General features: G+C 36.6%; 1 protein-coding gene and 1 pseudogene across 2 annotated transcripts in view; both read left to right on the top strand.

Moving 5' to 3' along the window:
* EFCAB7 (EF-hand calcium binding domain 7) overlaps positions 1 to 14,501 on the top strand; it is a 47,293-nt gene extending 32,792 nt beyond the window's left edge. For both annotated transcript variants that reach the window (XM_025427910.3, XM_025427909.3), the window contains 4 exons: positions 3,081 to 3,229; positions 10,972 to 11,181; positions 13,143 to 13,250; positions 14,244 to 14,501. In XM_025427910.3, the coding sequence (XP_025283695.1) occupies positions 3,081 to 3,229; positions 10,972 to 11,181; positions 13,143 to 13,250; positions 14,244 to 14,318 (542 nt within the window). In that variant the 3' untranslated portion in view covers positions 14,319 to 14,501. The remainder of the gene's footprint in view (positions 1 to 3,080; positions 3,230 to 10,971; positions 11,182 to 13,142; positions 13,251 to 14,243) is intronic.
* Positions 14,502 to 15,095: 594 nt separating this feature from the next.
* LOC112647571 (glycerophosphodiester phosphodiesterase 1-like) lies at positions 15,096 to 15,901 on the top strand (annotated as a pseudogene).
* The last annotated feature ends 702 nt before the right edge of the window (positions 15,902 to 16,603 follow it).

Below are 16,603 nucleotides of genomic sequence, written 5' to 3'. Positions count from 1 at the left end.
CGATCCCGGATCTCCAGGATCGTACCCTGGGCCAAAGGCAGGCGCCAAACCACTGCGCCACCCAGGGATACCCTGTATTCTAGTTCTAAGTACTCTCTCTCTCTTTTTTATTTTTATTTTTTTTTTAGAAGTGGTAGGAGAGACGGAGAGAGAGAATCTTTTTTTTTTTTTTTAAGATTTTATTTATTTATTCACGACAGACACAGAGAGAAAGAGAGAAGGCAGAGACACAGGCAGAGGGAGAAGCAGGCTCCATGCAGGGAGCCCAACGCGGGACTCGATCCCAGGTCCCCAGGATCACACCCCGGGCTGAAGGTGGCACCAAATCACTGGGCCACTGGGGCTGCCTGAGAGAAAGAATCTTATGCCGACTCCACGCCCAGTACAGAGCCCAATGTAGGGCTCAATCTCACAACCCTGAGATTGATGACCTGAGATCATGACCTAGCTGAAATCAAGTCAGATGCTTAACCAAGTGAGCCACCTAGGTGCCCCTAGTTGGAAGTACTTCTATATACATCAGCTCTCTGAGGTATATTCTTACGCTTGTTTTGCGAATAAGGAAACAGAATCAAAGAGGGTAAAATTTCACAGCTGAGTTTCACACCCAGGCAGTTAAACTCCAGAACCTTGAATACTCTGCTGCAAAAAATTCCTCAAGACTGGTTGACTTAAAAAATGATTTGGAGGGAATGTCTCCTTCATCAACATTGAACTATTGCAAATAATTGGACTTTTTTTAAGTTCTGAAGATTTTATTTTTCTTGTCTTACATAATATTAATTTTATCCATCCTTCTCCATGAAAATGAGAAAATGTATTATTTATCTGGAAGATCATTTTAATAAACGTTTTTTATACTTAAAGTTACCTTAATTTTTATTATTTTTTATTAAGACTTTATTTTTAGAGCAGTTTTAGGTTTATAGTAAAGATTGCATAGATCTCCCATATATTCCTTCTCCACTCTACCAATTTCCCTTATTTTTAACATCTTGCCATTAGTATGACACATTTGTTAAAATTGATGAACCAATACTGATGCGTTTTTATTAACTAAAATCCATAGCTTATATTAAGGTTTTATTGTGCTGTACAGTTCTCTGGATTTTGACAAATATATAATGTCGTGTACTTGCCATTACAGTATCATACAGAATAATTTAATTGCCCTAAAAATCCTTTGTGCTCTACCTATTCATGTATCTATTCATCCCTTCAAACTTCTGGCAACCACTAATCATTTTACTGTCTCTCTAGTTTTGCCTCTTCAAGAGTACCTTGTTGTTGAAATATCATGCAGTATGTAGCCTTTTCAGACTGGCTTGTTTCACTTAGCAATATGAAAATTTCATACTTAGACATCTTTTTTGGCTTGATAGCTCATTTCTTTTTAGCACTAAGTAATAATTCCATTGTATGAAGGTACCATAGTTTGTTTATTCATTCACCTATAAAGACATGTTGGTTATTTCCAATTTTTGGCAATTACGAATGTAGCCATGTGCAGGGGCACCTGGGTGGCTCAGTCAGTTAAGCATCTGCCTTCAGCCCACGTCATGATCCCGAGGTCCTGGAATCAAGCCCCACATTGGGCTCCCTGCTCAGCAGGAATCTGCTTCTCTCTCTCTCCCTCTGCTGCTCCCTTTGCTTATGTTCTCTCTCTTTCTCTCTCTCTGTCAAATAAATAAATATAATCTTTTTAAAAAAACACTCGTGCATATTTTTGTGTATATATAGTTTTCAATTGGTTTCAATTCATTTCAATTCAGTGATTGCTGGCATAGTAAACCTATGTTTAACTTTAAAAGAACTGCCAAATTGTCTTCCAAAGTGGCTGTACCATTTTTTATTCCCACCAGGAATGAATGAATTCCTGTTGCTCCACATCCTCCTCTGCATTTGGTATTGTTAGTTTTTTGGATTTTAGCCATTCTAATAGGTGTGTATCTTGTTTTAAATTGCAATTCCTTAATGATGGGATCTTCTCATATGCTTATTTACCATCTGTTTTTTTTTTTTTATTTTTTTTTTATTTTATTTTTTTTATTTACCATCTGTATATCTTGTTTGGTAAGGTTCAGATCTTTTGCTCATTTTTTGATTGAAGTGTTCATTTTCTTATTTTTGAGTTTGAAGAGTTCTTTGTATATATTGTATACAAATTTTATTAGCTGTGTTTTGCAAGTATTTTCTCCCAGTATATGGTTTGTCTTTTCATTCTCTTAATCGTGTTTTCCACAGAGCAAAAATGTTTACTTTTAATGAAATCCCACTTAACTATTTTTCCTTTCACGTGTCATGCTTTTGGTTTGTGTGCTTTTGATGTTGTATCTGAGAACACATAGCAAAACACAGAGTCACCCAGATTTTCTCCTGTTATCTTCCAGAAATTTTATAGATTTGTACTTTGGTTCTATGACTCAGTTAATTTTTGTGAAAGATGTAAGATCCTTATCTACATTTATTTTTTTGCCTATAGATGTCCAGTTGTTCTAGCACCACTTATTGATAAAAACTATCCTTTCTCCTATGAATTGACTGTTCCTTTGTCAAGTATCAGTCATGTATATTGTACAGGTCTATTTCTGGGTTCTCTATTACACTGATCTGTTTGTCTAATCTTTTGCCACTACTACACTATCTTGAGTACTATAGCTTTAAGAATGTCTTGAAGTTGGATTTTTTTTAAGATTTTATTTATTTATTCATGAGAGACAGAGAGAGAGAGACAGAGAGAGAGAGAGAGGCAGAGACACAGGCAGAGGGAGAAGCAGGCTCTATGCAGGGAGCCTGATACAGGACTCAATCCCAGGTCTCCAGGATCACACGCTGGGCTCTAAACCGCTGAGCCACCTGGGCTGCCTGAGCATCTGACTCTTGATTTCAGTTCAAGTCATGATCTCAGAGTCATGGGATGGAGCCCTACATTGAGGTCTGTGCTTGGCAGGGTTATGTTTCTCTCTCTCTCTCTCTCTCTCTCTGTCTCTCCCCCTGCTTTTGCACACACACACTCTTTCTGAAATAAATAAACCTTTTAAGAAATTAGGTAAGAAAGAAGCTTTTGGGTTTTTTGACAGACAATTTTGATACAAAGAAGAATGAACTAACAAGACAAGGCTTTATGGATCTGAATCTAATGGAAGCCAATGATCGAGAAGGAGATCCTCGTGACCTTTGGGTAACTGTACACTCAATGGGCTACAATAAAGCTCTGGAATTGACAGAGGTAAAGCAATCTGAAAGTTTTGCAGTGGGTTTAATGTCCATAATAATTTATTTTGTTAACATTTTCTTGACACATGACTTTTGAATTGGGCACTCAAATCCTTGAACTTCAATATATGAATAGTGAGTGCAGCAATGTGTTTCTGCTAGTTTATGTAATTAAGTTCCTGTTCTTATCTGAAATTTAGTTACTGCCAACATTTAAGTAATTCAGGAACAAAGGAGTTTGAGTATATGAGATGCAGAAAAATATTGGTAATTAAAAAATTCTGTTTCTTAATTGGTGATGGCTATTTTAGTTGCTAAAGTCTCATTTCTATAGGGAATTCTTTGTCCTAAAGAATAAAGCCTAAGAATAAGGGGAATGTGTCTGTATAAGAATTGGAATTCTGATCTTTTGACAAAAAATACTCCTTGGGTTAATATTTGTAAAACACTTGGGATGGTGCTTGACTTATATATATATTGTGTATATATTAGCTATTACTATTAAGACTAGCAGTAAGCCAGAGAAATAATAAAAATGAGGCCTTACTTCTTAAATTCTGTATTTGGTGTCAAGTTTAAAATAAAGAACTAATGAGTTTCACGCCATGCATCAGATAATAGTACATTTGTTGTTTATATCCTTAAAAATAGTATCTGTCCTTTCTCCAAATACATCAGCTCAGGAGGATAATACTAGTAGTATCAACAAAGTGTATTGAGACTTTGGTTTAAGACCTAGCTTTGACATCATTCAAAATCTCTTTTAAACCTCTTTTCTGAGAAGTTCTCTATAATTTTTTTGCCATTTTAAAAAAGAAGAGGTGAATAGTTACAGTAACTTTTTATATCCTACTTTAACCTAACAGTTCAGTGAATCCCACATTCTGACTATGGTGCAAAATTAACTTCAAGTCTTTGAATAATATTGTATCTACTACACATCCCTTAGCTTAATAAGAGAAATTAGTTAAGAGCAATTTAAGACATTTTACAGCATTTACTGATGTCATTGGCCTTTGAAACCATAGGCAAGAAGGATTTCTGAGATAAAACTCTTTTTTAAAAGATTTATTTATTTATTTATTTATTTATTTATTTGAGAGAGAGAAAGCAGAAGAGTGCACAGGGAGGAGGAGAGGGAGAGGGAGAGGGAACTTCAGCAGACTCCTTGCAGAGCCCAGAGCCTGACTCGCGGATTGATCCTACAAACCCATGAGATCACAACTTGAGCTGAAACCAGCAACAATTGGACGGTTAACCAAGCGAACCACCCAGACACCCTTGTTTTGTTTTTAAAAAAAATTTTTTTTTTTAAGGATTTTATTTATTTATTCATGAGAGACACAGAGAGAGAGGCAGAGACACAGGCAGAGGGAGAAGCAGGCTCCATGCAGGGAGCCTGATGTGGGACTCAATCCCCAGGACTCGAGGAACACGCCCTGGGCCAAAGACAAGCTCTAAACCACTGAGCCACTCCGGTGTCCCAAAGGTTTTATTTTTAAGTAATCTCTACACCCAACATGCAGCTCAAACTTATAACCCCAAGATAAAGGATCGCATGTTCTACCAAGCCAACCAAGTGCCCCAGTTGTGGCCTTTTGACAGTGAAATATTTTGACCCATCCTGAAAATAAATATACTGTTATTTGTAGTGTCTATTCATAAACCATAGAGAAATAGTCAACTGTATAAAATCAATTTGGAAATGCTTAGAGAGTCTTTTGGAGCATAGTCTCAGTACACTTACTACCATTTTTTCCATGTTAATTTAGTTAGACTAAATTAACTAACTAAGACTAACCACATCCTTCATCAATTTAGGGAATTTTTTCCTCAATGATTAATATCATAGCTGATTTATCTCTATTGGTGTGAGTGGTTTCATGGAGAATTTTATCTAGCATCCAGGTGGCCATTCTGGTTTTACATAAGGAATTTAGTCAGAACAAACTGCTTAGTATGATCTGTTAAAAGTATTTCTATAATACTTTTAAAGTACTTGTATAGTATCTATAATATAGCATATTGGCTTCTATAGAACTTTTACTTTGTGTCTCTTCCTTTATGGTCATTATTTTAGGTATCAAATAATATATTTGTTTTTCTTTTTTTAAAGTAAGCTCTACACCGAATGTGGGGCTTAAACTCAAAACCCTGAGATCAAGAGTTTCATGCTCTACCGACTAAGCCAGTCAGGCACCCCTTGTTCTTTTATTATTATTTTTTAAGATTTTATTTATTCATGAGAGACACAGATTGAGAGAGGCAGAGATACAGACAGAGGGAGAAGCAGGCTCCCTGCATGGGGAGCCTGATGCAGGACTCAGTCCCAGGACCCCGGGACCATGCCCTGAGCCAAAGGCCAACGCTCAACCAGTGAGCCACCAAGGCATCCCTCCTTGTTCGTGTTTTTTTGTTTTGTTTTGTTTTTGTTTTTTCCTTGTTCGTTTTATTTTTTTTATTTTTTTTTATTTTTATTTATGATAGTCACACAGAGAGGGCGAGAGAGGCAGAGACACAGGCAGAGGGAGAAACAGGCTCCATGCACCGGGAGCCCGACGTGGGATTCGATCCCGGGTCTCCAGGATCGTGCCCTGGGCCAAAGGCAGGCGCTAAACCGCTGCGCCACCCAGGGATCCCTCCTTGTTCGTTTTTAAAGGGTACCTGATCAGAGGGGAAAAAGAATCCCCCTTTTTTTTCTATAGCATTTTTAAAAAGTCAGTTATTCTAAAAGCATACTATTAGTTTGTATATTTTACTTATGTCTGAGAGAGAGCCACAGTTTCATCATTTGAGTGTATCTCATGGTAAGGAAAGAGGTTTTACAAGAGACTAGGCAACTTACTGTATGTCAAACCTAGTGTTATTTTTCGTTTCTTTCTTTCTTTAGTATGAGACCCATTAACAAACAAAATTTAGTCAGGAGCATCCAAATTTAGTCAGGAACATCCAAAAAGTCTTCTTGGCATAGATACTTTTGGTTTACAGAATAATAGTGGAGACATTGTCCTAATTCAGTAAGGTTTATAGAGTTGTTGGACTGAAAATATTACACCAGCAGACAGTAATGCTAGGAGAAAACAACAATTCACAATTAACTAATTGGTATAAAAATATTAGGTACTTTCCACTAGTGATAGGAATGTATATATGTGGTAACATTTGATTTAAAGGATTCGAGGGATCCCTGGGTGGCGCAGCGGTTTGGCGCCTGCCTTTGGCCCAGGACGCGATCCTGGAGACCCGGGATCGAATCCCACATCGGGCTTCTGGTGCATGGAGCCTGCTTCTCCCTCTGCCTGTGTCTCTGCCTCTCTCTCTTTCTCTCTCTGTGACTATCATAAATAAATAAACATTTAAAAAAAAAAAAGGATTCGAGTAGGGGGAGGTAGCTCAGAGGGATGCATGAAAATAGGTTATGGGGATTAAAGAGGACACTTGTGATGAGCACTGGTTGATGCATGGAAATGCTGAATCTAATATTACACTGGTTAACTATACTGGTATTAAAGTAAATATAAAAACATAAATGGTTCATGTAAGACCTGAAGTTCTGACTGATTTAGTTAATGCTTATAATAGTTCTAAGACAAGGAGGCTATTCAGTTAAGATATTAGCTTTAATTTGCTAATATTACAAATATTACTGAAAACTCCTGAAACTAATATTACACTGGTTAACTATACTGGTATTAAAGTAAATATAAAACCTGAAACTAATATTACACTGAAACTGATATTACACTGAAACTAATATGACACTGGTTAACTATACTGGTATTAAAGTAAATATAAAAACATAAATGGTTCATGTAAGACCTGAAGTTGTTCTGACTGATTTAGTTAATGCTTATAATTGTTCTAAGACAAGGAGGCTATTCAGTTAAGATACTAGCTTTAATTTGCAGTGATTCTTTGATATGTGCGATTTTATTGAGTTAATATACCAAGAGCATGACCTGACATTTTCATATTTGAAAAAAATAAAAGGTTTATGATAATCTAGGAAGAATCGGTCTGTAGGTCTTATGAATGTGTTCCAGTTGGTTTGAATATATCTCTTGAGTCTTTTGCTGAGAGGAATTTGGAAACCTTCTGTGGTACTTTCTTGAATCATGTATAATGTAGGTAAATCTAATGTCTAGGTGAGTTCTAATTTGATCCCACCTATTAAATTAATAGATATGATGTCACAAAGAATAATCAAAGTATCAGTTACAGTTTACATTTTGGGAAAGGACTTAGGATTTTTGGAAATCTCATTATTTGAATGGTTTTAGTAGACCAAGACAAAATTCCATTTATTTTAATTATTCTAGAATTTACTATGTACTCTCAGTTTGTCTTATTTTTTCCCTCCATAGTCAGGCATAACCAGTCATTTTTACTTTATTTTTTCTTATTAAACCCTCTAATTCAGTGTTCAGAATTAATAGATTATCCATTCACTGTATCAACCTGTGAAGGCTATCAAAGAGCAACATAACTTCTTTATTGTTCTTACTACAAGAGCATTGCCTCTATTTCACCATGACTTAATAATTTGTTCCTTTATTGAATATACAAAACACATGTCTAGTTTCTCCCTCTTTTTCTATTTTTTTAAAGATTTTATTTATTTATTCATGAGTGACACAGACAGATAGAGAGGCAGAGAGAGAAGCAGGCTCCATGCAGGGAGCCTGATGCGGGACTCAATCCTGGGACTCAATCCTGGGACTCCAGGATCACGCCCTGGGCTGAAGGCAGGTGCTAAACCACTGAGCCACCCAGGGATCCCCTCTTTTTTCTATTTTTTAAAAAGAATTTCATTGTGTAAATTCCTTTTACAATTCAGAACTGGGAGAATTTTACTTCTTTTTTTAGATTTTGAGAGCTATGTGATATCTTACCTCAGTTTTGTCTTGCCTAACAGGTAGCTGAGAGCCAAATTTTGTGCTAAATTTAAGTATCATGGCCTAAGCTGGGTTTTATTATTACAGTCTTCCTCATCTTCGTTACTGTATATTGGTAATTCTGCAATTAACAATTTATAGTGAATAGTATTCTTGCTTATAGTATCCTTCCTATACTATCCTATAAATAAAAGATCAAGCCCATGAACAGAAAATATAATGTATAATTATATTATATATTAATAGGGAAGCTTTTTTTAGAGTAGATAAAGATTTTTAAAGTTTTAGAGAACAGGGATGCCTGGGTGGCTCAGCGGTTGAGCATCTGTCATCAGCCCAGGGCGTGATCCTGGAGTGCCAGGGTCGAGTCCCACATCAGGCTCCCTGCATGGAACCTGCTTCTCCCTCTGCCTGTGCCTCTGCCTCTCTCTCTCTCTCTCTCTCTGTGTATGTGTGTGTCTCATGAATAAATAAATAAAATCTTTAACAAAGGCCTTTTAAGATTTTTACTTTCACAAATCTTTATGTATTGATATTCTTTGATTGAATAAAAATGATAACCAACCCTTGAAAAATAGCAAAATACCAGAATCTGTTCAATATTAAAAAAATAAATTAAACCTTTAAAATTCCATAATCGGGATCCCTGGGTGGCTTAGCAGTTTAGCACCTGCCTTTGGCCCAGGGCATGATCCTGGAGTCCCAGGATCGGGTCCTGTGTCGGGCTTCCTGCATGGAGCCTGCTTCTACCTCTGCCTGTGTCTCTGCCTCTCTCTCTCTAGATCTATCATGAATAAATAAATAAAATCTTTTTTTTTAAAGACTTTATTCATTCATGAGAGAGGCAGAGACACAGGCAGAGTTGCAGGCTCTATGCAGGGAGCCCAATGCGGGACCTGATCCCAGGACTCCAGGATCATGCTCTGGGCCGAAGGCAGGCGCTAAACTGCTGAGCCACCCAGGGATCCCCAGATAAAATCTTTAAAAAAAATAAAATTCCATAATCATTCTTACAACTATCATAATCTTTTTTAAAGAATTCTACATTATAAAATATTTTCACACATATCACCTATTAGATATTTCCAACAACCCTTGGCAGAATATATACTATTTGTTCCCATTTTTTTCAATGAAGAAACTAATCCTCATAAAAGTTCACTAACTTTTCCAGGTCACATAGCAAGCAAATGGCAAAATCCAATTACAAACCCAGATCTTCTGCTTTCTAGTCCAGTGATGTTTCATTTTACTGTCTCTCTTATAAGAGTGACTTTATTGGGCAGCCCAGGTGGCTCAGCAGTTTAGCGCCACCTTCGGCCCAGGGCGTAATCCTGGAGTCCCGGGATTGAGTCCCACATCTGGCTCCCTGTGTGGAGCCTGCTTCTCCCTTTGCCTGTGTCTCTGCCTCTCTCTCTCTCTCTCTCTCTCTTGAATAAATAAATAAAATCTTAAAAAAAAGAATGACTTTATTATTGCCAAAGGTTGGAATCATTAAAAACTTTCTTAAAAATAAAAATTTCTGCTGATGTTCTGCTAACTTCAGGCTTCTTTTGTCCCCCAAATAAAAAGATGACCAGCTGTATGTATAAATTCACTATTTATTCAACAGATAATACATTGGATGCCTACCATGTGGTGAGTCTGTAATAAAGAGGCACCAAAGATCAATGATGAATAGTCAGAATTCTTGCTTTTATGGTATTTACATTCCATGAAGAAGAATGATAAATTAAATGGGAAATAAAATCATTTCAGAAACATTTGGAAAGAAACAAACCAGAGACCAAACTAGGGAAGAATAATGCGGGGGGACAGGAGATTGGAAGACCCGAGCAACTCTCTCTGCAGAGGTGATCCATAAGCCTCAACCTGAAGATACCCATGTAAAAAGATGTGAATCTTCTAAGCAGATAGAATACTATACACAAAGTCTCTGATGTAGGAAAGAGCTTTATTTGTTCTGGGATCTGGATGATCAGAGTATTGGGACTATAACAAGGCAGGAGGACTTGGTTGGACAGAGAGACAAAGGCTCCTGTGTTGTGTTCACCATCTTTTGGCTGTGGTAAAGACTATAAGGGACATTAGAAAGATCCATTTCCAAATGCAGAATTCACTTAGATCTCAGATTTTGAAGGTACTTTTACACTAACTTTGAACTGTACATTTCTTTTTCTACATTCTTTTTGGTGCTCTATATCCATGATTTAAGTTTATAATTGTAAGTATAATAATTCTTTTATATTCCCTTGATGACTTCTTTCTGTAGCCTTAAAGTTAGAAAAGGATATTAAATACCTAATATGACATATATTCGTTTTAAACCAAATGGAGGGATGGTGCTGTGACTTAAAGGAGGTATTACCGATTTGCTTGAGATTATGGTTTTCTTTCCTTTTTTCTTTTTTTTAAATCATCCTTCCTCTTTTTTTTTTTTCTTAGATTTTATTTATTCATGAGAGACAGAGAGAAAGAGAGAGAGAGAGAGAGAGAGAGAGGCAGAGACACAGGCAGAGGGAGGAGCAGGCTCCATGCAGGGAGCCCTATGTGGTACTCGATCCCGGGTCTTTGGATCACTCCCTGGGCTTGAAGGCGGCGCTAAACTGCTGAGCCACCCTGGGCTGCCTTGGTTTTCTTTCCTTTTCTGTGAAAATTGTCAGTTAACATGCTAACAAAAAGAATCATAGTTTCATGCTTTTTATATTATTGGATTCATAGTACTAAAATCTTCGAAATGTGTATTGAAAAGGACAAATTAGAAGGTACAGTACATCTTAAATCATTATAAACATATTAATAATTTATTTTAAATTCTATCAGAAGGCTAAAGCAAGATTTGATTTTTCTTTCTTATCAGGCATGTCCATTTATCATTGATATCTATGCAGACAAATGCAAGCCAAGAATTAAAGCTGTCCATATGGAGGCATGCAGTGGGCAACTCGAGAAGGCCATCTGTAAATCTGTTCTTAACAAAGGCAATGCCAGGGTAATGGATGGCTATGAAGATATAATTGTACATACTTATAAGCATGACACCTGGATAACATCAGTTATTGAAAACAAGGTATTATTTATGAGGTGGTTCTCTTCATAACTGCATTGTTTACTAATGTGTTCCATCTTCTTTCTTATTCTATTCTTACATAGTAATTAGTATCACATTGTATTAATAATATTTATAATGGGCAGTTCTTCTCTGGTTTCTAATTCAAATTGAGCATCATAATTTTTATGCATTTTTAAAAGTTTGAGATAATTATATTATGAAAATTAAATATTTGGGATCTCTGAAGATAGAGCATAATCTGGGTACAAAGTAGTTTGTCTTCACACAATTATTTCAAATAACAGACAGTGGGTTTTAAAGAAATGTAAACAAAGTAAAATAATTTACTCAACTTTTTACACACTTTGAAATATCAGAAATTTTATAGATTGTCATCATTTTATCTAATATATTCCACTGCCCAGGAACTATTTTTATCAAGCCAATTATTGCTAACTTTAGCTACCATCCCTGCTACTTCTGATATTGCAGGCCAAGAGAATACATGCATAAGTGCTAAGGGATACCAAGCTTTCTAGAAACGTAAATTTTCATAAAATCTTAACTCTAGATGGCTAGTTTTTAGGACTGTTGGGTTATTTCTTTTAGTTCCTGGGTGAGACATTATTGTTATGCCTACCATAAATTTCTTAAAGTGCTTAAGGTTTGGCTGAGTTTTGAGTCAATGTGAGGACATACTATGTAACTAACTCTTCTAGTCATTATAGGGGCCACTATAAGTGTAATATGGTCTCTGCTTTCATAGGCTGCTTGGGAAGACAAAATTAATACTCTCAAAAGCCAGAGAATAATTGGATGTTATATTATATAAGACTGTTTATTTGTGTAGTAGTTTTACTGTTTTTGTGTTTCTTGTAGCTGATGTTAGTTTGGACCATAGAAGTTGAGGAAGGAGTTATGATGAGGGGAAGGGGACTGTGGTATGGGATTGGAGACAAACGAGGTAGGATTAGATATGTAGAGACAGCCATTAGAAGCAGAGAAACAAAAACAAAACAAACAAAAAAAAAAAACAAAACAAAAAAAAAAGAAGCAGAGAAACAGTGTAAGGAGTAACATGAGACGGTTAATGTGAAGTATAGAGGAAAGAGTGGGAACATCCACTATGCAGAAACAGAGAACTTTATTTGGAGAGGAGTATTACAAAGATAAGTAACATAGGTTGGATGGGTTCAGATTATATATATATTCTTAAAAATGAGGTAGAGGACTAGGGTCCCCAGCCAGGAGATTCCAATCTTCAAGTGGATCATAAAGCTTTGAAGGGTGATTCCTAAGACCTAGCATGCTTGCCTTCCATCCTCTACATTTTATTAGAACTAAAAGGGTGGCTGGGAGTCACTATCTTACCAGTTTCTGAGTTCTCTAGTTAGCTGTCAATTCTCAACCCTCCATCACCTTCCTTTCCCTCAAGGAAAATTAAACTTCCCTGCACCAAAATGAATAATAGTTTAGAGTTTCCCATTTGCCAGGCTCTTTACATTTATTAATGCATCTACTTCTCACAACAACCCAATGAGATAAATACTATCTGTATTTTACGCACAGAGAAACTGAAGCATGAGGACGTTAAATACCTTGCAGAAGGTCACATGCTAAGTAGTAGAGCTGAGAAATGAATCCAGGTAGTCTAATGTTATCCTGCCCCTTTGAATTCGTTGGGGAGTGCTTGTAGCTTCTTTAGCAAGGGAATACTTTGGTACCTACATTTCTTTCATTGACCAACTTCATTCTGCCTTCTCTTGCTTCCTATCCATCCTAGAGGCTATCTATTATCTATGATCTGACATCTAAGTATCTCAAGTATTGCTTCTTCCATTAGGTCTTGCTTGCTAACCCAGTCTGAGGTAATGTTTCTGTGTTTCTATAATTTCTGTGTTTCTACTGATTCTGTGAATACCTCTATCATAAGACTTACAAAGTGTTTTGTAATAATCATTTTGTTTGCATTTATATAGTCAGATAATAAAGTGATTATTCACATCAACAATGAGCTAAGTAAAAACTGCGTAAACAACAGAGGACTCAACATATTTGCAGTAGAAGTGGCACCAAAATCTACAATGGTAATGTGGTGTTTTCTAATTAAAGTTTTTTCTTTTATCAATTTGAAAAAATATTTTTACTATTAACACTATGACTAAATGGAAATATGAAATGAAGTAGAAAATTATTTTGAGTGTGATATTTATATTATTATCATGCTATATTAGGAATTAGGAGATTTTGGGTTTAGTAGAGTTCTGTTTGGTTGAATGATTATGAGAGATTCACTTAGCCACTCTGTTCCTGTCTCTTTAAATGTAAAACTAGTATAATATTACCAGCTTTAGATAGTTCACAAGGTTAATGTAAGATAAAAATAAAATGTTGTACGTGACAGTACTTTGCAGCATCATACAGAAAAACAATGTAGTGCTTATACTAAATGGCAATTTTGCTAATCCAAAATATTTTCATCTACGTTATTAAGATTTTCTAATGTAACCTGAAAGAGAAAATGCCTCTAAGTTTCAAATAACCATCTAAGTCAAGAGCCAGGAATAGTTGTAGTTTCTGGTGTTAGCAGAGCTGTACGTTTCTAATTTAGTCAGAGGTTCAAAGGCAGAGATCCTGGAACTGGTGTAGTGAAGGGAAAAAGGAAAAAAAAAAAAAAAAAAGAAACCTTCTATTCTTATCCTTTCTTCCTCCATTCTGTCCATGAAATCCTAAAATATTCTAGAACCAAATAAAGAGGAGAGATTCTACAGAATCCCAATGAGGATTTTGGAAAATGCTCTAGGCTTGGTGAAAAAAGGATATTTACTCCCTTTCCACTATTCCTCTTTACCCACATTTATATACTATCAAATACTATATTTGAGTAGAATTTATACTGAATTATTCTGTTAGACACCGGGTCATATTTGTAGTTCCCCACTAAGGACAAATGGTATAGAATTTTATCTGCAGAGGGATATGTTTTGCATAGGGTCTAGAAATGTTTTCCTGTTAAAAATTAGCCAAAAATAACAACATGTGAAAGGAAAGTAAAAGTTTTCTATTTTTTTTATATGCAGGTTTGTCAACATGTAATGCCTCTGAATGAACGACAAGAATGGATATATTATTGTGTGTATTCCCTTATGTCTTAAATATCTTAATTCTACTGGAGACTATCAAACTAAGAATTATTTCAGTGTTAGTCTGTTATTTGTTGATAAACTAAATGCTAATCAATTTAAATGATGTACATAAATAATCTAATTATATTTATTTTTATACCCATGTTATATACTTTATTATTGAAATATAAATAAATACAATAGTGTTTTTAATGCATGGCTTTCTTATTAATTTAATGGTAAATCTGGGCATATTTCATTTACCAGCAGTAAATCAAAGTAAAGTTACAGATAAGCTTTTAAAAAGTAATATTCGGCTGAGTGAAGTAAGTCAGTCGGAGAAGGACAAACATTATATGTTCTCATTCATTTGGGGAATAAATAAATAATAATAAATAAATAATAGTGAAAGGGAATATAAGGGAAGGGAGAAGAAATGTGTGGGAAATATCAGAAAGGGAGACAGAACGTAAAGACTGCTAACTCTGGGAAACGAACTAGGGGTGGTGGAAGGGGAGGAGGGCGGGGGGTGGGGGTGAGTGGGTGACGGGCACTGGGGGTTATTCTGTATGTTGGTAAATTGAACACCAATAAAAAATAAATTAAAAAAAGTAATATTCGATGAATTCTACAAAATCATGTATACTTTTGGTTTAGTTTTACTCATCAAAAAAAAAAAAACCTCAAGGAAAATGAAAATAGGCCAGCTTCAGCTAGTGCCTTGGGGTCTTACGCTGACTTCTCACTGTTCTATCCCAGGAACCCAACAGGTTACAGACTCCCATCCATGCCACTGTGGTCACAGGCATGTGGCTGTGGGAGGACCTGGGGGCCTCCTGGGTTTTTTCGCTTTCCTCCTGTTGCTGCTGCTGCAGCAGCATAGCTCCTGCAAAACCTGCCTCTCCACCAGCAGCTTCTATCTCCTGTTGCACCTCTTTAGCTTTGAGCTGATGCTTCCTCTTCCAACCCCTTCTGGGCCTGCAGGTGTTCAAGCCCTGGAAACTGTTCCACCATCATCCATAGCGGCGGCCATTTGGAAGGCAGGTACAATTGGAGCAACAGGCCCAGAGCTGGATGTTGAATTTACTTCTGAAGGGATTCTTGTCTTAATGCACCATAGCACAGTAGGTATGACAACTGATGGTAGTGGTTGATGAGTGATTTGGCAAATAAAACCTAATTCTGCAGCAAATCACAGATTCAGGAATGATTTCCCTGATAAGAAGATCTCTAACATAAACCATTAATATCACAGTTTTCTTAGAGGCCATACAAATGTAATACTGGTGCTCTAGGGAAAATGTATATGCAGTTTCTTCAACTATACAATCTGCTCTGGTATCATGTGCTCTTTCTTGCCAAAAGTGATCAATAAGATGAGACAGATCATTATGTTACATAATGACATTACCTCACAGAACTTGGAGCCTTAGCCATCCAGGAGATAGGAAGTCACACTATGATACATGTGTTTCAGTCTACTACATGTGGTAGTAGACATTTTGCTGAATTAGAGCATGCATAATATCTTGTAGTACTTGTATGGAATTTCAGCTTTCCTCATGCAAAAGCTTTCCTCATCCATTGTATCCCTATACTACTCAAAGAAGTAGTTAGTGAGGGACGCCTGGATGGCTCAGCAGTTGAGCATCTACCTTCGGCTCAGGACGTGATCCTGGAGTTCTGGGATCGAGTCCCACATCAGGCTCCCTGCATGGAGCCTGCTTTTCCTCCCTCTGCCTGTGGCTCTGCCCCTCTCCCTCTCTCTCTCTCATGAATAAATTTTTAAAATCTTAAAAAAAAAAGTAGTTAGTGAAAGGCATTCATATTGTTGCTGGTGAAAAATTTTCCCTTCTTTCTTTTGTTGCTGAACTCAAACTTGTCTGTGCACCCAATGTGCAGTAAGCCAATGTCTGAGACCCCGGTTTTTAAGCAAAGAAAGCTTTATTATCAGGGATCCCTGGGTAGCGCAGCGGTTTGGTGCCTGCCTTTGGCCCAGGGCGCGATCCTGGAGACCCGGGATCGAATCCCACGTCGGGCTTCCGGTGCATGGAGCCTGCTTCTTCCTCTGCCTATGTCTCTGCCTCTCTGTGTGACTATCATAAATAAATAAAAATTAAATATATATATATATATATATATATATTAAAAAAGAGAGAGAGAGCTTTATTATCAGAAGAGCAGCCCACTGAGAAGACAGGAGATCATTTCCAAAGTTGCCTTCCCTGTTGAGCCTAGGGACAGTTTATATATGTTTGGAGAAAGAGGTAAATACATGAGAGAAGGGTGAAGAATTTCTTGAACCATGAAGTGAG

This window comes from Canis lupus, chromosome 5 (assembly GCF_003254725.2).
Source record: "Canis lupus dingo isolate Sandy chromosome 5, ASM325472v2, whole genome shotgun sequence".
NCBI classification, from domain to species: Eukaryota; Metazoa; Chordata; class Mammalia; order Carnivora; family Canidae; genus Canis; species Canis lupus.
This window is presented reverse-complemented; position numbering and strand designations above follow the sequence as displayed.